This window comes from Protopterus annectens, chromosome 11.part0 (assembly GCF_019279795.1).
Source record: "Protopterus annectens isolate FY-2018-M chromosome 11.part0, PAN1.0, whole genome shotgun sequence".
NCBI classification, from domain to species: domain Eukaryota; kingdom Metazoa; phylum Chordata; order Ceratodontiformes; family Protopteridae; genus Protopterus; species Protopterus annectens.
In genome coordinates this window covers 276,569,137-276,592,942 of record NC_056745.1, presented here as the reverse complement: position 1 = coordinate 276,592,942, position 23,806 = coordinate 276,569,137, and the positions used below count along the sequence as shown (strand labels likewise).

General features: G+C 37.6%; 1 protein-coding gene across 1 annotated transcript in view; it reads left to right on the top strand.

The window, feature by feature from the left end:
- The window catches only part of DRAM1 (DNA damage regulated autophagy modulator 1), a 494,152-nt gene that overhangs the window by 250,693 nt on the left and 219,653 nt on the right, over positions 1-23,806 (top strand). Inside the window, exon 2 of the mRNA XM_044087749.1 lies at positions 9,931-9,998. Within this exon, the coding sequence (XP_043943684.1) occupies positions 9,931-9,998 (68 nt within the window). The remainder of the gene's footprint in view (positions 1-9,930; positions 9,999-23,806) is intronic.

The window sequence follows — 23,806 nt, the reverse complement described above, 5'->3', positions numbered from 1 at the left end:
TGAACTGCTATCTAGTAATGAGCTCATCCAGGAATGACAAAATAAAAAATTATAATAATAAAAAATGAGTGCACTGGTGATATCAAATTATGTTCTAACTAATGGTTTAGTAGGGATCATTTCATTAAGTCCTGGTGATATACCTGCATTTAGTCTTATCTGCCACTTAATCTCCTTTTCACTCACTATAGCCCTAATATTTCCCCCTCTGGGGTTGTATGGTATCACTTCTAAAATAGCAAATTTAAAGTTATTACAATTTGGGCTATTGATAAGATGCCGAGATAGGACATTGTTCAGATCTTTTTTTCTAATGCAATACGTATGATCGTATATCCTATTCTTCAGACAATGATCCGTTTTTCCAACATAATAATTGTAGCATGTGTCAAATATAGCCAAATATATTAAATGTTGTGACAAACAATTACCAGGACTAAACCATACCTTGCTTCATAAATTGTTGTTTAATGTAATAGTAGGTTCCTCAAAGATATACCTGCAGTAATTACAACGTCCACATTTTGTGGTACCCCCCTTAGATGTTTTTCTTTTCTTGTAATGACTAGTTGTAACTTCTATTATTCTCTTGATGTTATTTCCTGTTTTATATACAAAATGTGGCTTGGATGGTACTTTGTCTTTGATGGTAGGATCACTAGTAAGTATATTCCAATTGGAAGTAATGATGTCTTTTACTTCTTTGGCGTGCCTTCCATATTTCAATATGTATGCCTTTATATAGTTGTCATAATCATTACTATCATTGGCATTATGACCCCTTTCCCTATTGTTCTGAAGGCCCATACCTAGTAGTGGTGGATATTTCTTGCCCCATTCCTCTGATGTATACATAATGATATCCTTAATCATAGCTGAGGGGTATCCCTTATCGATAAATAAGCTGCCTATATATGCTAGTTCCTGCAACATACATTCCTTCACCGAGGTCATCCTGGCCACTCTAATACACTGCCCCTTGACGATACCTCGTTTGGTAGCATAGGAATGGGCACTATCATAATGTAAGTAGCCATTACTATAGGTATCCTTCCTATGTATACGTGACTGGAAAGTTTTCCCATCACTGTAAATGTAGACATCAAGGTAGTTGATCCCCACCACATCCATCTGATGTGTGAACTTAAGGTAATTAGTACTGTGATTGATATAATCAACAAAGTCAGTTAGTTTGTCCACATCTCCTTCCCATAGAATAAAAATATCGTCCAGATATCGGACGTATCTTATAATATAGGACATCCACGTTGATTGTAAAACAAACTCGTTCTCCCAATCCAACAGTACAAGATTAGCGTATATGGGGGCACATGCCGCCCCCATAGCTATGCCAGTCCTCTGCCTATAGTACTCTCCCTCATAATAGATGTAGTTATTATCGAGTACTATGTCCATAAATTCAGTAAGTAGAGAACTTCATCCAGTTCCAAACCACTGAAATTGTGTAAACTATTCTGGAATCTACTTATACCATCGTTCCTAGGAATACAGGAGAAAAGGTCCTTTATGTCAATTGTTACAAATACCAGGTTAGGACTCCACAGATCTTGTTTGAAAATTCCTAGGAATTCCCAGGAATCTTTCATATTATGCACTAGGGAATTGTACATATGTTGCAATCTGTGGTGTATAACTTTACCCATTGGGAATGCTTTACTGTTACTGCCTGAAATAATAGGTCTCTCTGCAATGCTAAAGATGATATTCATTCCTTTGCAGTGATGGTTTCAGTGCATTAGAATGCAGTTCTTTTGCATGTAGTTATGTTTTATTATTCATTTACCATGGGACACTACACAAGTATGTTGTTGTCTGCCTAAGAACTGAAACTGGGCAGTAGACACTGATGTTAAAAGACAGTAAGAAAAGGCCATTTTTTGGATTCTGGCACAGTCTACAGTGGGTAGCTTCTCTGTGTCATTTTAAGCTGTAATGACACATGCTCAGATGAGTATCTGTACATCAGCTGGGCACACTGCTATAAGAAAATGATGCATTGCATTTCAGGTCTCATCTCTGTACTTACTAATATTTTAGTATTCAGTATATCATGGGCGAAATATACAACATGCAGGTGGTTTAATGTCCAAGAAATGAAAACTGGACAGATTTTGATAGGAGATAATGTATTTTTTAATGTGGCTGTGGGTAGTCCTCAATCGGTGGCTACTTGTCACACTTTGTAATTATAATGATGCATGGCACTACTTTAAATACATAAAATAAGCACTGATTGACATATGATAGTATTTACAGGAAAAACTGCACATAAGTCTGTGTCTCATAGATCCTTAAACCTTTTAAATTGTAAGTATATTAAACATGATTCTACTACTAGAAAGTTTGCATTGAAATGCAGTAACCTGAATGATGGCATATCTACAAGCACTTTCTTTTCATCACATGCCACTAACTAGTTAAGTTAGAGTGCAATAGTAATCAAAGAGGAAATAATTAACTAGTCCCTGCCATGCAACTTAACAAATAACAATAAGCAATGCAAGGTTGAAGTAACTTAGAAAAGACCATGGTATAATTTTGCTTCTCTACAAGTTATTAGATCAGGGAATGTCAGACTCAAGTCTCAAGGCAAGCAGTGCTGAGGCTCAAAAAAGGCATGTTGCTGCTTCATAGATCCAAAATTGATGAGAAAATGTAATAAATCCATTGTTATCCTTGACATTGAACACTCACACTACCAGTATGAAACTTGTTACTTGTCAAACACAAGCATGTAGCCCAGCTTTGTGCCATAGAAGAATAAATGCCTGACGGTGACCCAGATAATGCAAGTCTAAACAACAGAAGCAGCTATAAAACCCAGTGGGAGAGGGTGGGAGGGAGTAGCTGATGTCACTTTGGCTATCCTTTTGGGAAAGGAAAAGTGTCTTACAGTTGACTAATTGACACCATACAAGAAGAAGCTTGCAGGTGACTGAAATAGCCAAGAGAGGTGGACATTGGCTTGGTGATCCCTTTCCTGTAATAGTAACCCTCATTAGCAGGTGAGTGGATGCATGCATAACTCTCAACATCTTACCTACAGAATTCGGGATAAATTTAGAAATAATCAAGGTCACTTTATAAAATATTAGTATTATTAATTTGAGAAGGTGACAGAATAAGAGGATGTGACAACATGCATTTTCTAAAGTAAAACAAGGCTATAACTGTAATTACTGTCATTATTTATTCAGTGTAATACACCAACTTTTCTCCCATAATCACCAGTTATAGGAGGGATTCAGTGGGGCAGAACAAAATTTTGAGCCAAAATCAGGGACCTCTCCGAAAGTCAAGACAGTTGAGAGGTAACAATGCATTTGCACTAAGATGGAGTACGATGCACCAAAGTGATGTGGATGTTCAAATCAGCCACCAGGGGCAGAATTAGGGCCTAAAAAAGAAATACCATTATTGTCATGATGCCAGTAACAGCATAAACATTCTCCATGGCTACATGCATTATGGCCCCTCCAGGTATTTGCAGGTATGGAGGAAAACAACATTCATAAAAATAGGAATTTAGCAGTCAACTGAAGGAAGTACTGTGATTGTGCAATATGATTTAGAATTACAAAAACTACACAGATAAATAAAAAATAAACTTTCTTGGCATGAGAAACAATTAGATATTGTTTCAAAGTTCAGCTTGTTTAAAAGCAGCTGGTTGTTTAAATTGGGATACAACAGATCATTTTTAACAAATGAAGAACTTTGCTATACAGCCAGCTTAAATCCCTACAGTCAGACAATATGATAGACATTCACCCTTCAGGATGGTTAAACTGGGTTTCTGATTGTGGTGATGGACTTGCAAGTTTAGATGTAACTTGCAAAGTCAGAAGGTAAATAAATACGTGAGGTGGGGCAATTTCAGAAGGCAAATAAATAAGCGAAGTGAGGCAAAAATATTTGAAGTGTTTGATGCAGTGCTGGAGTGGCAATACTCGTGGCTTGTTCTAGTTTGGCTAAAGGTTAGGAGTATCCCATGTCATTCTATCCAGTAGTTTGCAAGTGGTGTTCTGATTTTTGTTGCAGCAATATTGTTATTATGTACATTAAAGGAAAAGCTAAATTTGGGGCACATGGGTTTACAACAGGTTGTCCTAGAACATGTTCTAATCTGAATGTTCTAGAACAAGTTTCTAATCTGAGCGAAGCAATAAGCATGTTATTTTATAGTTTATTCTGTCAGTATTTCTTAATTTAGCAATCTGTGTAATTTTCAGTTTAGTGTTACATAAATTGAAGTGATGTGGATGCAGTATATTTTTTGTCAGTTGCACAAACGTGACCCAGGTGATCCAAGATCAAGTAGTTACCTGGACATCTGGCAGATGTGTGAGGGAAGATGGGAGTGTCTATCCTTGGAGGAAGGTATGCTGGGTGAATCTCTCTCTCAGCTCTGGTGGAAGTCAAGACTCAGACAGATGATCAAAGTGTGCATGTGATATGGCTGAGGACCTGAGGTAGGCATGTCCTCACAGGCCATGCCTCGGTGGCCAACCAGCTTTAAGTATAATTAAATCAGAAGACTAAGAGGTGATAAGATTATCTAGTTACTAATGACTGGTTGCATTGCAGATGAAGGCTCGTAGTGCCATGCATCATATCTTCCTTTGGGATCTCTCACTCCCTAGATATTACTAATGAGCACCATACGTATAACATCAGGAGATGTCAGGGGATCCACCCATTACTGGGATTACAGCCTGAAAAGAGCAACTGGGGCATGTGTGGATATTGTAACCAAGGAAAATAGCCAGAGGGCTAAATAGAGCTTGGGGGAAGAAAGTTCATCAGTGGCCTTTTAAATACAGAATCATTACAACTGGCAATATGCTATATGGACTCATTGTGAGGCTCAAGCAGACAATGATGCACAGAGCACAGGACACAGCCCGACAGTTTTCTTTCACATTAGTAGCACCACACCCTGAATCCTGATTATGATAAGCAATATTAACCTGCCTAACCTGTGATATTTCCTAAGAACAAATATGTGGTAGTCATACTGCTTGCAAGGAGCTTCAAAGCAGATCCTGTCTGCTTACAAACATAATATTGCCTATTTCTGTACTGCTGGGGGGGGGGGGGGGTGCAATGTTTGATGCATAAGGATACTACTTTGTAGGTATAAAACTTGTAAGAAGGTCTTTATTTTGCTCTGGAATTTGTTAGTGTTGTTCCTTCCTTTGTACTAGAGCTGTTACTACATTTGAATAGTTATCTGTTACAACTAAGTACAATGCCGTGTTTCTTTTTGATTTTTGTTGCTATATAAATGAGATGAGAGCAGCACTTGCAAAAAACAGGAATATATTTTTATTGTATTTTACATTTGTTTACCAGGGTAGTATACTGTCCATGACTTACCATCAGCTGGTATGCCTACATATAATTATAACTTGGGTGTTATTAGATATTTATTTATTTATTATTTATTTATTGATATTTTCCACAGCAGGGCTAGCCACCCAGCAGTGTAAACCTTGGGTCGAAATGATTGTCACTGTTGTAAAGCATATCTACATTGCTTACATGTCCCATAACATTTCATGCCCCAATTCTAATTTGATGCAGATTGTATGTTGTGTTTTTTTCTAAAATAGCCTTTAAATTATTACTGAGTTTGTGTTTCTGATGAAGTCTGTATTGAACAAAAGTGGTAAATACAACTTTTGTGGTCTAAAGGTAGTTATTGTGACTTCCTTAGCTTTTTTTGTGGTTATTGCTATTTTGAGTTCTTGTTTTACCACAGTTCAGAATTTTCTTTTTGTTTGTTGTGGATGCTTTCAGTGTTACATGCATTTTCAGCAGTATGGGGGCAGTGAAGATTAAAGACCTTTTGTCTGTAAAACTGATGCAGCTAGGGCAGCCAAACTCCAAGTGGCTGCATTTGGGAACTTACATTAGAATACGTTGTTGTGTCTTTCGGCTTTTCCCGGTTGGGGTCGCCACAGCGGAACTCCGGTCCGCTAATGATTGGTAGTTGATTTTTACGTGCTGAGTTACCAGCCCTGACGCACAACCTTCAACGAAGGTACACCCATTCATGCATGTCTCCACGCAGAAGACGCTCTAGCTGAGAATCGAACCGGACAGCGTCTTACTGTGAGGCGACAACGCTACCGCAGCACCACCACCACGGTACATTAGAATACGTAATAGTAATAATTGTGTGATGCAGCACATTCCCAGCATTAACAATTCTGCGGTATTTTGCAGCAATGTATAACTGTACATAATAAGACTAGTTATGTGGAGCTAGTGACACAGAACGCATTATCAAATAGATGAATAAGTTCATATACTTAGACTACACAAGTATATGACTTGTTGTAAGTAACTAGTGACACAGAACTAATTGTAAAGTAGATGACTGAACCCACACACTTACTGCAACAAGTTGAGAAAACATTATGAATTAGGTGAATTAGACTTTCCCCTTTAACCATGCTGTCTGTAAAAAACTATGGACAATACAAATGAGTCATTTTAGATGTCTTACATAACTGCCTTCAATTTTCTTAACTTCCACAGTTTAGATTACCATGTGTATAAAATGTTAGCTGTTAGCATTAAACAAAAACATGATAACAGAGAACGGGTGATGTATCTCTAAACATAATGACTGTGAAAGCACCTAAAATGTCTAACCAGGTTTGATGGCAGATTAGGACACAGTAATTTCCACAGTTGTCATAACAAATATCTAACCAGGTCTGACAGCTAATTAGGACACAGTGAAAAGACTTTACATGGTGATCAAAACAGCAAGCAGCCATGAACTAAAAACTCTTGAAAATTTAATAGGTAATAAAATGTGCTGTGTCAGTCAGCTTTTATTTTTAGGGTTGGTGTTGAGAAGTTGATAGCTTAAATTATCAGCAATCATAAAAATGTCCCATATTAGAACCATGTAACCCAACAAGACTGATTCCAACAAAGCATAGGAACACTTGGCCAAATATATTTACAAAACTTCCTATTATTGAAACATTGTGGGAGCTTTGTGTATTTGCTTAAAAAAATAGATGTTTTCGCTCATTGGCCCTTGTACGCACAAGGACGTACAGACACTGATCCTTCATTTACAAAGTTTAACAGCATCTCCTTCCTACTTAACCAAGATCCAATGCTACAATCCAGATAAGAGGCCTAATTCATAGAATGTATTTATAGGCAAACTCTAAATATCTGTTAACTCATCAGCAGGGTAGCTCACTGGTTACGTTTTTTAACTCATAGCCACAGGGCCTGGGTATAGTCTTATTTTCATGGAGTATGCATGTTCTCATTGTCTCTGGATACTCCAGTTTGGACCAGCATTGTATAAGTATACTGGTTAACTGGCTACTCAGAACATACATACATACTACATTTTCCTTGTGGCCCTGGTCAAACCAATCTTGGCTAAAAAGGTTCCATAAAGGAAACATTTGCTTACCTGGTTAAAAAGTAATAGATAAGGGTCTAGATTAGATAATTGAAATGTGCTTACCTCAAACACGTATTCATCAACACCGGAACAGTGAAACACGCTTCAGCGAACATCAAAAATTTTACTAGGGTAAGGAAGCAATTGGCCAGCACCACAACTTTGCCCTTTTCCCCACTGTTGTGCAATCTCAGAGTGGAAATATATATATATATATATATATATATATATATATATATATATATATATATATATATATATATATATATATAGTTAGGGGGGTGTGGGGGTGCAGCTCCCCACATTGGGGGTGTGGGGGTGAAGCATACCTCTCAACTATCCAGATTTTCGCAGAGTGTCCAGATTTTTGTCTCATGTTTTTAGGTTGTTCTTCATAAGATTTGTGATTTTCTAGCAAATCACTGGGATGATCTGAGGATTGAAGTCATTAAATAATGAAATACATTAATGTTTCAGACTTCATAACATTCAGAACAATGCATGCTAAGACAAATCCTGTTATTCTAGTAACTTTCTAAGTTTACGAGAGCAATATTTAAAATCTGTCCCTATTTGTGGGCTTTTGTCCCCCCATTCTGCCAGGCCTTGTCTGGATTTCTTGTGCTAAAAGGTTGAGAGTTATGGGGTGAAGCCCCCCACTCCAATGGGTTTAATTTAGTGCAATGTGTGTCATGGTGTTTTGTTGGACAAGTGATTACTTACCCTAGTAAAATTTTTGATGTTCTCTGAAGTGTGTTTCGCTGTTCCTGTGTTGATGAATACGTGTTCGAGGTAAGTAGATTTTGATAATCTAATATAGATCCATAAATAAAATGTGTACTATTATAACTCAGTTTTTCTCCAGCCAGCCATTAATGTAGAATATACTGACAGTGACTCACATTACAAAAAAGAAAGACTGTTTCTGTGCATATCATAAATGATCTAGGCAGGACTTCAGCATTGGTAGCAATATCAGGTAACTCATAATCATAATGCTCAGTTATAGTCTAAGGTAAATGGATGTTAACTCTCTCATCAATAACAGCAAATCTGACCACACACAATAATATGGACATTACAGCTGTCAAATGTTTGCACCACCAGCAATGACTACTGTAAAATATCACAAAAATAGCTGTACCAAAGCATAACCTGTGAGAAATAATGTTTATGTGGGGGACATACCCCATGCAGGGGTCATTGTATCCCCTGCACCCTCCTAGCAAATAAAATCATCTCCAAGGTCACCATACCTTGAGGAAGGGGACATTCCCCACTGAGGTGGCTTCAGAGTCTTTCAGCAGTTTGGAATCTTCCAAAAATTAAAGTTGTCTTGCATGTGGTTGATTGCAGACTTTGAAGATGATGGATGTTGTCAGACTTACTGAAACACAATATTTAAGTGCTGTTGTTTTCTGTACATTTATATCATAATATAGTCAGTGCACTTGTCAAAGCACAATGCAGTTGAGATTATTGAAACATTAAGATGTACTACAGATGCTGTGCGGGCTCAGTGAAACCAGCTGCTACTGTTCCTGTAAAGTAATCAAGCCATCAGTCTGACAACCTCAATAAAAACAGTTTTGCCAGCAGTGGCAGATATAACAATAGAGGTTAGATAGGGGCTATGGTGCCTGGATCTGCTCCAATGTCCACTAGAAAATGTAATCTTTTACATTTAAAAATTTTATAGTCACTAAGGATATGGCCTCATGACTGACATCAGTGGTACCAAACAGGTTAATATACAAAAAAAGGGGACACAAATATGAATCACTAAAGAACTTCTTAAATGTAGCTGGGGTACAAGAGCATGTAGGAAATATGCACTGTTTCGCTGAGTATAGGCTGACATCATCCATGCCTAAGAATAAGATTCACACTGAACACCCTGTTGAGCAGAGTCTTTGGCTTAGCCCCTCAAACACCTTTTTCACCGCTCTGAGTTTCAGTGTTCACTGTTCACTTGTTCACAATAACTGTAATTTAAATAAACTCTTAACTTCACACATGTGCATGCACACACTTGAACACAAATATACAACATCACATGCACACGCACACAAATTAAGTTCCAGGGAGGGGTGGAAATATTCTCCAGTGTTACGACCTACTGTCCTGGACCAAGGTAGTAAACTGTTACCACCTCAAATTACCAGCTGGGAGACCTTGCGGTTACTGTTTCATTATTAATTTGCCAAATACTTATAAACATGCATGGCAATGTGTTACAGTTCAGTCTGGCCAATCAGAGCTGGACAGCAGCAGCTTGACAACATTTTTCAGTGTTTAGCAAATATTTTAAGGTTGGAAACTGCTGATATAATTTAATTGTGCATTACAGGAATTTTAAAAATGTGTTCATAGTGCAAATTGTCTTAATTTGTGTTATTTGAACTGTATTGATAGTGCACAATATAATACTTCTTTTTCTCTCTTTCTCTCTCTCTCTTTTTCAGTGATACAGGAACAACACCTCCCGAAAGTGGGGTATTCGGATTAATGGTTTTCATTTCAGCAGCTTTAGGTGAGGAAATTTATTTGGCTGCACTGACTGTAATACATATTAGAAGTCTTACATGAAACTGACTGCCAGGATTTCTTACTTAGATTATAGAAATGTCACAAGTAATATATAATTGATCAAAATCTCAGAAATGGTAGGTGTAAATTCCATGACAGGTCTTTTCATTGCAAAGTTTAGAAGTACTGTCCTGATTTTTGATTAACAGTGGTTATAAGAACATTTAATATTATTTATTTAGATTTTTTGAAAGCAAAATGATTATTTCATTTTTTGCAGATGTCTTCAATGGCTTACTATTGAAATGATGAAACAGCATCAGTCTACCGATTACAACGCCAACCCTAAATGCTGAATCGGTACTAGTGAAAAATCAGTCAGGTCAAAAATGAATACATTGACACCCATAGTTCAATGTATTCGACAGAGCAGGAGGTGACGTCAGTCACCCATGCTATGTACCTTAATGTATCTTTGCACTCTACAGTCAACGGTACATTTCTTTCACTAGTGGGGGCTAAGTCTCCACACCCCCTGCAAATTATATATACTAACTCAGAGATCACACTACAGTGAGGAAATGGGTAAATTCCCTCTTCCTCACTGAACCACAACCTCTGCTCAGAATGCCAAACTCAGTAGTGTAGTCGATGTGTTCTGGTTTGGCATTTTGCCCACTGGAAAACTGCCTTTCGACAGTCACACTCGACCAACTGCCATTCGGACACATGACAGTAAACCATCTTCAACTGCAGAGGTGATTTTCAGCTACCATCTATTTCCTCTGCCTTAGTCATTGTTAACTTATGACTTACTGACAAGTGTCATTGAGGAAGATACTCTTCTTCTTCTTCTTCTTCCCCCGGAGTCTTGGAAGATGTTAAGTAACCAAACAGCTGGCCTTTTCACTGAGAAACACACAAGGTGCATGTCTGTGCTGAGAGTGATCTAAGTGTAATATAATGCTTGGGCTGATGGACAGATGGACAAAGTAGAGTGGACCAGGTAACTGTCACTATACATTATATTCCAGTGGGTGTGTACTTCTCTCTGAGATTTAATGGGCAAGGGCTTCTCACTAACATTGGTCCCCTGGTGAATGCTTAGGATGTAACTTCTAGTTACCCCTAGCCCAGAGTCATTTCTCTCAGTATCATGGACAAGCACTTCCCCCACAGCTTCTCTAGCCAACCTGACTGAGATGGATATCTTGACACACTGTAAGAACTGTGTCATGCTGTCTGACAATCATCTATTACTCAAACAGCATAACACAGTGTGTGAGAGTTGTACACATGTAGTATCCTTGGAAGTGTGAGAGTTGTACATATATAGTATCCTTGGAAGTGTGAGAGTTGTACATATGTAGTATTCTTGGAAATGTGAGAGATGTACATATATAGTATCCTTGGAAGCATGAGAGCTGTACATATGTAGTATCCTTGGAAGCGTGAGAGTTGTACATATGTAGTAGCCTTGGAAGCGTGAGAATTGTACATATGCAGTATCCTGGGAAGCGTGAGACTTGTACATATATAGTATCCTTGGAAGTGTGAGAGCTGTACATATGTAGTATCCTTGGAAGCGTGAGAGTTGTACATATGTAGCATCCTTGGAAGCATGAGAATTGTACATATGCAGTATCCTAGGAAGCGTGAGAGTTGTACATGTGTAGTAAGCTTGGAAGCATGAGAGTTGTACATATATAGTATCCTTGGAAGCGTGAGAGTGGTACATATGAAGTATTCTTGGAAGCATGAGAGTTGAACATATGTAGTATCCTTAGAAGCATGAGAATTGTACATATGCAGTATCCTTGGAAGCGTGAGAGCTGTACATATGTAGTATCCTTGGCAGTGTAAGAGCTGTACATATGTAGTATCCTTGGAAGCGTGAGAGTTGTACATATGAAGTATCCTTGGTAGCGTGAGAGTTGAACATATGTAGTATCCTTGGAAGCATGAGAATTGTACATATGCATTATCCTCGGAAGCGTGAGAGTTGTACATATATAGTATCCTTGGAAGCATGAGAATTGTACATATGCAGTATCCTTGGAAGTGTGACAGTTGTACATATGTAGTATCCTTGGAAGCTTGAGAGTTGAACATATGTAGTATCCTTGGAAGCATGAGAGTTGTACATATGTAGTATCCTTGGAAGCAAAAATCTCACACACAGTAAACTCAGACACTAAAATAATCAGCAGTACACATACCCATCATATGCTGAGGTTCCAAAGACTAACATGCCTAAACCTCGAAGACCTTCTCAACATAACACAGGTACAAAGCACACTCAGCATATTAAGCCTATTTCCTCACATAGCACAAGGAGTTCCAAAGTCAAAAATGCTGATCCCATAAGATAGGCATTGACCCAAACAAACATTCTTGTTGTAGGTGACTTCATTATAAGACATATAGATGTTCCTCTTACTACGCTGAGCAAGGAAAGAGTGATGGCTAGTTGCTTGTCTGATACCAGGATCCGTCAGATCACACATACCCTCAAGTCTTTGATTAACAACTAGCAGTATGGCTCTGTCATAGTCCATGCCAGGGTCAATGACTTGAGGTGTACCTTCCTGGACTATATAAAGAGAGATGTGTTGGAGCTCTCAGACTATGTGACTAATGAACAGCATTCTACTTTCTCCAAGGATGATGCCACAATATGAGTAAAAAATAACTGACTTCAATAATTGGCTTAGTTTTGGATGCCATTCAAAGTGATTTTAATATTTGTCAGCCAGGGAGGATATGATCAACACACCATACTGCTTCACCAGGGATGGCCTGCATCTCTCCCCTCTAAGGTTTCAATTATAGGCAAAGACATTGTCCACCCCATAATGCCTTTTTAGGCAATGCCAACCTGATAAGCCTACCAACATAACAAAACAAGCAAAGAAGAATATGAAGGTGTTACTCATCAATGCTAGGAGCTGAACAAGAAACTCCACTCCTTACAAGCCTTTCTCACCCTGGAAGATATTGATGTCTGTGCAGTGAATGAGACATGATTCGGAATAGCGGTGAGCACTCTGGCTATGGAGGGCTATAACACCTTCCACATGTTCAGACCAGCTACTGCTCAGGAAGGGAGAAAATATGGCGGTGTCTCAATCTACATCCAGAAGAGACTCACATCAACGCTGGTAAAGCAGTATGATGCACTAGAGCTTCTTCATGTCCAAATAACCACCAGAAAGGTCCTGTACCATATATTAGCTAGCTACAGAACTCACTCTATGACAAAAAAGCCACTTCATCTACAGGAACTAGAATCACTCTGTATTAAACCCAATACCATTTTCCCAGGTGTGATATAAACTGTCCAGCTATAGACTGGGAGACCTACACCACCAATAGTGTAAAAGCACAGAGTTACCTGGACTTTGTCAATACTAATGATGTGGAACAATCAGTCAGAGAACCCACTAGGGGGACAAACATTTGGATCTTCTCCTTGCTAATACATGAGCATCTTGTACCATTTCTTGCATATCTTCAGGTCTGACCATAAAGCAGTCAACTCTGAAATAAAACTGAAACCAGAGACCCCTTCCAAACTACCTATTCCTAAGTGATACATTGGCAGGCTTCAAATCCCCACCAAACCCAAATAACTTCCCTGAATACACAGAAATGTACACCACAACACTTTACCAGCATGTAAACAGCTGCACAGCTGTAGCTGTACCCCACAGGAAAAAATGCAGGGCAAACCCCAGAAACAACCCCACATGGTGGAACCATAATATCAACAAGCTTTATTAAAAAAAATAATTTTAACCAAAAGTGAGAACATTAATTCCCATAATGTTAGAACCCTTGTCTATGAAATAAACAAACACCTCATGAGCTTAATAAAACCCACCAAAGCCAAGTTTGAGTCTAAAATAGCTACCCAAGCCAAAACATAAGTACAATGCATTTTGTTAGCTATGTTTGTAATCTCAAAAGCACAACAGAGAACTGCACTGAGCTGATTGTGAATGATGTTACTAACGTTGAGGCTGAGGATATAGCAATAAATTTAGCTCTAACTTTACCCTCCCTCCCTTCCATCTCTCCCTCAAGATATACCCAAAACTGGCTCGCCTTTAGCCATCACTCAAGACCAAGTCCTAAGAGTGCTATCAAAAGCTAAATATACTCCTTAAAAAAACAACTAAAATACTGTATCAGTGGGTCCTGACAATATCCCTAGATGCATCTTAAACAGCATGAAGCATGATTTAGCCACATCCTTAACAACTCTGTCCAGTCTCAGCCATACAGGTTTTGTACCAAGCGAATGGAAAACAGCTGCAGTCATTCCCCTGCATAAGGGGCAACTTTCCCATAAGTCCGACCAGCCTCGTATGCCAAGCCCTGTAAAGACTTTTCATGGATTTTAATCAAGTCAGGACATAGGGAACCTTCAAACACAAGACCCATCTCAGTTTGGTTTCATCAAGGGCAGATCATGCTTATTCAACCTGGTTGATTTTTTGAAAAGGTTGCCAAAGCAATGAATAAAGGCAAAATGGTACACACCAGATAATGAAACCTTATCAAACCTTCTGACACAATTTCCTTATCAGGCATAGTAGAAAGGCTAAATAAACTGTTAATAAACCCCTATGCCACCTGCTGGATTGCCTACTGGCTCACAGATAGGACATAGATAATCAAACAGGGGAAGTTACCTCCACAAAGAGACCAGTCATCAGTGGAATCCCCCAGGATTCTGTGCTGAGACCTTTTCTGTTTAGCATCTACCTTTTTTGAAGTAAAAGCAAATAGCAAAAGGCTCTGGCTGATTAACTTCATAGATGGCTGCAATGTAGGAGCAGTCATTGAATCCCCAAATGACTTATCCATCCTGCAGAAACGTTTTGTCTCAAATAAATAACTGGTGCCAAAATCATGAACTGAAACAAAATGCCAAAAAATGCATTATTGTATCTCTGGGAAGTTATCTACCCCAGGTAACTACCACATTGATAATACTCCCCTAAGAAATGACCCAGTTTTTTGGGATTTAGAAACACCTGTGGACAGTGATCTAACTTTTGAACAACATGTGTCTATGGTTATAAGAGACTCCATCTATATTGCACAGCCTTTAAACAAAGGGATTGTGTCTAGATCTAAGAATGTCATTGTCCCCCTTCAGCCCTCATTAGGCCAGTCATTGAATATAATACCCCCTTTGGCATGCATCTGTCCAGACACATACAACAAGTCAACAACTAAAGTGTCCACAGAGATACTTTACTAAAAGGATCCAAGGCCTAAACAATGTGTCATACATGGACCATCTCAAAGCCCTGTCACTATACTCATTATCCTACAGACTGCTAAGAGGTGACCTGTGTCTAGCATACAAGGTATCCTCCAACCTATTACTGATGGATTTACTGCACATCAGCAAGTCAAACAGCATCAGAAATTCTTGGTCTAGGGTGCTAAACCTCTTCTGCAAAATCAACAGGACAGTTTGGGGGGACAAGTATATTTCGCAGAAGCTACTGCTGCTGTAGAACAGATGTCTCAGTCACATAAAAAAATTCATCCCTGTCCATATTCAAGCACAACTTATATCTATGGATGGGAAACAGAATACTTACTCCATGACTGCCCCCTGTACTACTAATGGACAGAGGCAACTCCTAAATGCTTTATCCAATGGATGGTTCCCCTCAAATTATCTATGGTATAATCCCAGTTATTCTCAGTTAGAGGTAATATATAATTATTGACCATGGAATAGGTAAGGTCAATCTATAACCAAATAGGATAGGCTATTCTGAGCACAAAAAGGGAAATTGTTTAGGCTTAAAATGGCCCGCAAGGGCATCTAGCCTAGTACTTACCTATGAACCTATGTAAGACCTTGTCAATAACATGTGGTACTGATACCAGCCATAAGTAGTACTGCACAAATCACACTGTGGTGTTAATGTGCATTAATCTACAAAAAGAGAGGCAATAGGAGAGCAAGCAGGGTGTTAGATGGAGCCTTTCCTCCACCACTTGAGTTCAGATAGATTCTAGTATGTCACTTGGCTAAACAGGGCCCTAAATCTAATTGAAAATGGAGGGAGGTTAGGTAGCAATAGTGCATTTTGTTTTCATTGTGGGATAGGATCATATGAATGAAACAAATGAGTACTCAGATAGCTGCTGGGTCAGATTTGGCCCATGCTATTTACTATTGACTAAAGCTGGTCATACTTACAGACAGTAGTCTAGAGAAAAATATAAATGAAGGCATGAGAACAAGCAAGTGAATGAGTGTCTGTGTGGATTGCTGTGGTTTCACACTTTTGACCTGTTAACCAGGCATTGGTCAATAATGTATACATGGATGTATATGAAAGTACTTATGTACCACATGTTCTGCTGAGTTTACCCTACTTAGTGTCCTCCTTTCTCACTTCTGCTTAGACAGTGTCTAAGCATGTAACAGTAACTGCAGGAGAGGAGATCACTCAGCTTTGCCTCTCTGTATATCCCCTGGCATTCAGAATTCACATCTTAACCCAGAATAACAACCCAACATATTTGATGATGAATGCTACTCTTTGTGTGATTTAGAAGTACACTGAATTTGTATGACATTAAAACAAGTCTTTTTGGCAAGCTGTTGGATATGATGGGATGTAGAAACTTGAAACTTTGTTACAGAAAGTTGTTACATGATAATCATATTTATACAGAAAGCATGCAAACAGCATGGGCCATATTCCTTAAACTGTTGATCGACATTTTCACATTACCACTTGTCAAATAAAGAGATGAGCTAATACTTTTAATGCAGGAAGTATTTTTTACAAATGTAACACATAAATGCTTTCATAACCCCGCAGATCTCAGGTCAAGTAAAGAGAGAGAAACTTACTTTTAACATTTTGTAGCACATCTTGTACGGACATTTTTCTGATAAGACTGAAAGGACTTTGATTTCCAAGATGGCTGCACATTGAGTAACAGCTTAATTCTGGCACTCCTAGTCTGAAAACAGAAACTTAGCAGAGAAAGCCAGTGGACCTAGATTTCTGGGTAAATTTCAGCAACTGACTAATAAGTGCACTGCCTGGATGTCAGGAAAAAAGAAATATAAATGACTTGGAGGAAAATCAGCTATAAAAGGTGAGGAAAAAACACAGACTGGGAGAAGTATTGTAGTTGTTCAGCAAGAAGCAGTGTAAGTTCCAGACATGACTTCCAGTAACTTAGAGGTATAAAGCAGCTGCACATATAACTGGTTAAAATAAATGAAATATTGATGAAGTATATCAACACAAGCAATACAAAGCTGAGAAAAAAAATGGAAAAAGCTTTAAAGAGATATTCAGATATGGTGACAGAACTGTAGAACTCCGAGGCTGAATGTAGAAAATGCTGGCTGAATATGCAATTGCACAAGAAGAGATATTTCAAAAATAATGCAATTAGAGGACAGAGCAAGTAGGGAAAACCTGTGATTTTCTGCTGTACCAGAGATGCTGAAAGGAACAGACTATATTCATTTTATGAAAGCACAAATAAGCAACTGGACTGGTATTCCACAGCAAGAATTGTTAATTGAAAGGACACATCATGTGTAAGCTCCAAATCTGGTTACTAGAAAACAACCTAGACCTCTAATAGTAAAGATGCAGTCTTATCAGTAGAAGGAGTTCATTCTGTCAAAACTGTGGCAGAAGGACAACGTACTAAAAGTGGGAGACAGCAGATTGTTTGTGGAGAATGACTACTCATTGTACATCAGGCAGAAGGAGTAAATATATTCCATTATTTAGAGAATGTCGAGAAGCAGGCATGAGATTCAAACTGCTGTACCTAGCCATTGTCAAAATATTTTTCCCTGGAGGGACAAAATAATTTTTTGATGAAGTACATGCTAAGGAGGAAATAGAAACATTTATCCAACAAAGCGTGAGCTGAGAATCAAAAGGATATTCTTCTTCATGTCATTCTGGTGATAAGCACTACAGAGAGACTGAGCCCATGAAATCATTTCCACAGTTTCAATGGAAAATGCCTGAGAGAAGGAAGAAAATATGAGAGTCAACTAGAAGAATCGGGAATATATTGGAAATGAAACAGAAACAAGGTTTGGGAGATGGTGATGAACACGAATAAAGCTAGTAACTTGGAAATTAACAAATGTGGGGTGATAAAGCAATAATTATATTTTTGAAACATGACAAAACAAGAAAATCTGAAAATATTGGACTTCCTTGGACTCTGTTAAACTTGTAGGGGATTTAAAGCATATATCCTGCTTCATGTTATTGATGTTTTGAAAATAAAATAAGTAACTTGGAAACTGACAAATGTGGGGTTACAAAGCAATAATTATACTTGTGAAACAAGAGGATTTGGAAATATTGGATTTTTGTGGACTTTGTTAAACTTATAGGGGACTCCAAATCATATGCCCTACTTCATGTCATTAATCTTAGGAAAAATAATTGGGAGAGGGGACGTGGAGGGAGAAGTAAGTAAATTTTTTTCTCTTAATGGTACTACTTTAATGGTGCTTGACTTTCTTTGCAAGGTATGAAGTAAAGTTTTTTTCAGTTATTTTTAAATGTAATGGGGATACTAATACAAACAGGTGCTTTTGTTCTTCACTTTTTCTCCCCTCGCTATTTTTCCTTCTTCAGTTTTAAGAAATGTAGGCACTGCAATACTAAAAAGTGGGAGGGAGGAATGGTCTGGTTAAGACAGCATGACAAAAGAAAAAGTTAGTGTGCTGCTTCTCATGCTTGCATAGAGGAATGACTGGGTCAAGGACCTCAGCTTTATCCAATAACAAGTTTTAACAGAAAGCAAGCAAATGAAAAATAATATTGAATATTACAAGGCTTTTTTTGCTGGTAAACAATGTATCCTTCAAAGTTTTATGTTTGGTTTCCATGTCCCTAGAAAGCAATCTGATAAAGATAAATGGCTTGGAGAACGTGTTTACTGAAAGCATTCATGTGTTTTCTCAGCTGGGAGAGCTGTAACCAGACAGCACTTAATAAAAGCACAGACTGTACTATATGTCTTATAGCATGAATGACCTTTCTCTTTGGTTAACCTAGTCTGTGTGGCTATCAGCTTAGAACTTTTGTTTTTATTAGGATGATAAACTTCAAATTTTGAAGATGTACATATTTTTTTGTGTTATTAAGTTAATAGGTTTTAGGGGGTATTGGAGTGTTTTTTTTTTTTTGAGGGCTTTCAATAAAACAAAATGTTTTGTAAGATGTGACATAGGCTCAAATGGATGTGACAAGAAACAAGTGTATAAAAGACAAAGCTGCCAAACAATATATGCATGTAACATAAAAGTTGGAACTAGACATTTAATAAAAAGCAGTTATACATAAAAGGTGGGAACAATAACTATATAAGAAAATGATGCTCTCTGTAATGTCTTTAACTCTGAATGGTCTTACCGATAAATATAAAAAAGAGAGAGTAGTGAACTATATTAAAAAACGTAGAGTGCAAATAGCTATGCTCACACCAGGAAAGAAATGAACATGTGAATTTGATAAATAAAGATTTTTGAGATAGCTATTCAGCTGAATACCTGAGGCAAAGGAAAAGATGAGTGCTTATATTAATTGCATGAGGAGCTCCAATAGTGATAGAAGAGGAATAAAAGACAATAATGGTAGATTTGTAGTACTAAGGGGCTACTGGCAAGGGAGGAGTAGTACACTGGCATGTATTTATATTCCACCTAAAACTGCTATAAAGAGCTTAAAAACATTATGGGAGAAATAATTAGCTTTCAGCAAGAAATATTACTTATAGGTGGGGACTAGAATTTGGTTTAGAACAGTGAAGATGTGTCCGCGGGCCCATAAGGGAAAACATAACAAAGGAGGGTATATTTTTGAAGAAGTTTATGAAACTCTTTGGCATTGAAGATGTGAATTCAGTACTAGGAGTCTTTAGTGAATTTACATATTATTCTCCAAGATACAAAAACTGGGCTAGGCTAGATAGAATTTATCTTTCACAGGAACATGTGTAATTAATTAAAGGTCTTGAAATACACCCAATAACTTTTTTAGATCAAGGTAATTAAATAAAAATGAGACACTGGTGGTTTCCCAACTATCCGTTGAAAGAGAGGAATGTAAGGAATGAGTTTTGGAAACTGTTTAGAAGTTGTTACAAAAAATAGATATTTCTTCTGAAAATATTGTTAGGGAATGAGATACAATTAAAGGGGAGTTTAAAACTAGGGTGGAAATAAAGGGAAGGGAGATATGATTAAGAAGTAACAAGAATTATTTAGAGGGGCTAACAAATGTTAAAGCATTGGAAAATAGGGGAATCCTACAGAACAAGAAAAGGAGCAACTGCAGAATGCTAGAGAGAAAATAAGGGATTACCTCGATAATATGCATGAGTTTAGAAAGATTGCTGTCCAGCAATGCTTTTAGATAATAACTCTACAGCACAAAAACTTTTTAGCACAATGACTCAGGCAACAGATAGTAGAAAGGGCTGTCCCCAAGCTTAGGAAGCCTATAACAAGGAAGATAACAAGAGATTCAGTAGAGATGTACTAGAAATATTTTGGACATTTTATGAAAGTCTGTATAAAGCAGAGAAATGTAGAAATCAAGAAAAGGTCCAAATGGAAATGTTTATGGAAGAATTAAATATGCTAAGGTTAGAGGTAGATGAGGCTCAATTACTAACAGTTGGATAAGAGGAGATGAGATAAAAATGGTAAAGTATAGCCAATCTACAGGCAAGTCTCTAGGAATAGTTTGTTTTTCTGTGGAAATCTGGAAGCTAGGAGGGAAAAAAACTGATAAAGATCTGGAAGATTTTGTTTAACAGTATTTTAATAGGAGTAGACATACCAACATCCTGGAAGAAAGCAGTGGTAGCTGTAATACCTAAAGACTATATAGATTCATCTGATCCAGCTTCAAACAGGCCCATTTCAATACTAAACCATAATTATAAAGTGTTTATGTCTATAATGGCTAAAAGAATGGCAAAAGTAATGCCAAAATTGATAGATATGGATCAATCTAATCACTCAAGTGACTGGGAACTGAAATGTGCTGGAAGAAAGAAACTTACAGCATCAAAAATTCAATTGCACTAACTCGTGCAACTATCACTGAAAATACCCAATATTTCAGCTGCAATTTCTTTGAACTGCACTCTGTGAAGCCACTCAAGCAAGCAGGAACTGTAAAGTGCTGGAAGAAAGAAACTTACAGCATGAAAAAAATCAATTACATTAACTCTAGCAACTATCACTGAAAAAATATCCAGTATTTCAGCTGTAATTTCTTTTAACTGTGCTCAGTGAACCCACTCAAGTGACCTGGAACTGTAAAGTGCTGGAAGAAAAACTTACTAGTAGGTCCCGGTCAAGACTCTGATTAATTAACTGGTTTGTTATTAGGGTATTTGGAGAGCACGCCACCAGGGCTGATATCAAGCAGTTTCTGTTTTCCCCCAAAATCTGATAAATAAGCTCTAAGTGTATTTGTCTCCTCTTAGTTGTTTTTGGATAAAACAGTACTTTGTTTAATGATTGTAGTGGTGGTCACATGATTATTCTAAGTAAACTGGAGTGCTATTAGCATTCTATGGGACTGAGTTATAGTTTTTAATTGATTCTATATGTTCAAATTCTCTTTATTTTTCTGCAAGGTTTTTCTCTGATTGTTCATTTTACATAATACTGACAGTGTTTCCATAAGTATATTGTATTGTAGCATAGCTCCCATGAAAATTGCATAGAGTATTTAAGCTTCCTAATTGTATCTGTATGTATATTTCTCTAATTTATTGCAAGTCTTGGTTGTTCCTTTTACTTAAATACTGTTAAGAGTTTACATAAGTATAATGTATTATGCCATAGCTACCACAAAAGGTGCTTAGAGTAAGTGAGGAGAGGTTGTTGTTTAAATAGAGCTTTACCAGTGTAAGTATCATTAAACATATTCATTCTATACCTTTTCCTTACAGTACACTAACTTTAGCAATTATCCCTGAAAATATCCAGTATTTCAGCTGTAATTTCTTTTAACTGTGCTCAGTGAACCCACTCAGGTAACCAGGAACTGTAAAGTGTTGGAAGAAAGAAACTTGCAACATCAAAAAATCACTGTAGGTCAAGATGCAGACTCTGAATAATTAACTTGCTTGTTATTAGGGTATTTGGAGAGCACACCACCAGGGACGATACCAAGCAGTTTCTATTTTACTTACCCCCCCTCCAAAATCTGATAAATAAGCTCTAAGTGTATTTGTCTTCCCTTAGTTGTTGTTGGGTAAAATAGTAAGCTGAATTACCTATAGCTGTAGGTTTTCTCCTTATAGCTTTTACTATTGTATAATACTAAGAAAAACAAAATTACCCTATAGCTGTTTTGTGATTACTGCAGCCTTTTGTGATTTCCCTCGAGTGTTGTTTACAAATAAGTAAAATCTACTTGCTTTAAAAATAAAAAATCACCAAGGGACTACAGTTCCTTTAACTTCCTACCTACTGTCAACCCAGACCATTTTGCTGATTGTTTTTTTCTGGTCACAAGCACACTGACTGGCTCTACCCGTTCTGTTTTCTCTCGCTTCGCTTGGGCTCTCTCTGCTCCCCTAACAACACACAATCTACTTACACTACCCCCTTCCCTGACCCATTACAATTAAAACATACAAATCTAATAATAGCAGTGACTATCTATAATCTCACAAACATAAACCATACACCATTTATCTTACTCACACAACAATCATATCCTAATGTTACACAGAAATACGATATGTTTATATCAAAATACTTAACATTTATAGTCCACATTGCATCACAGCTCGTACTTAGTGGGGACATTCACCTGAAACCTGCCCCCCAAAAATCTAAGCCATCTAGATCTTCACACTCCAATGAATCCCCAACAACTATTAACTCTTCCCAGAAAAGGTACGGACTTACTACTTAATATAAATCTCAAGAGCATCATGAACAAAATTCAAGATTTGCATGTCACACTTGTTCTGTATAATCCAGATATAGCCCTTTTAACAAAAACCTGGCTAAAACCTGACATATCTAATAAAGAAATACTTCCCTGGGATACAACATACATAGGATAGATAGAGAACAGAAAAGAGGTGGTGTTATCACCTTTCCATACAAAAAAATCTCAATTTAGAAACTCTAGACGTAACCATCCCAAACTTTAACAACACCAAAATACTGTTTACTAAACTAATAATTAATTCAAAGAAACATCTGAACATAGTGGGAGCCTGCATCCCACCTGGAAACAATCTGACTATTCTAGAACATATCCTAAATTAGACAGCAACATTCCTCCCTCAGGAAACAATTATAATGGGTGACTTTAATGTGGACTGGCTCACCTGTAGCTCTCAAAATTTCTGACCACATTAATTTACATGGTTTCTCACAAACAACCCAAACTTGTACTAGAGTAGACAAAACCTCAAATAAGCATTCAGTCCTAGACTGTATGCTTACAAACAGGCCAACTTTATCCCTACACTCAGAGACCATATTCCAACTTACATTCTCCAACACTGAATAAATCCACATAAACTTACCACCTACCACCAAATCCGAGATAATAAAAAAAATATCCCACAAGACTTCATAACTAGTTTTAAAAAATGCAGCTAGGCATCACTCAAAGATCTCCCTTTAGATACTGCAGTTGAAGATTTTAACTCAACCGTCCTCAACATCCTAAACATCTTGGCCTCCCTAGGAACAATAAGGATAAAATCCAATTATGACCCCAGCTAACCAAA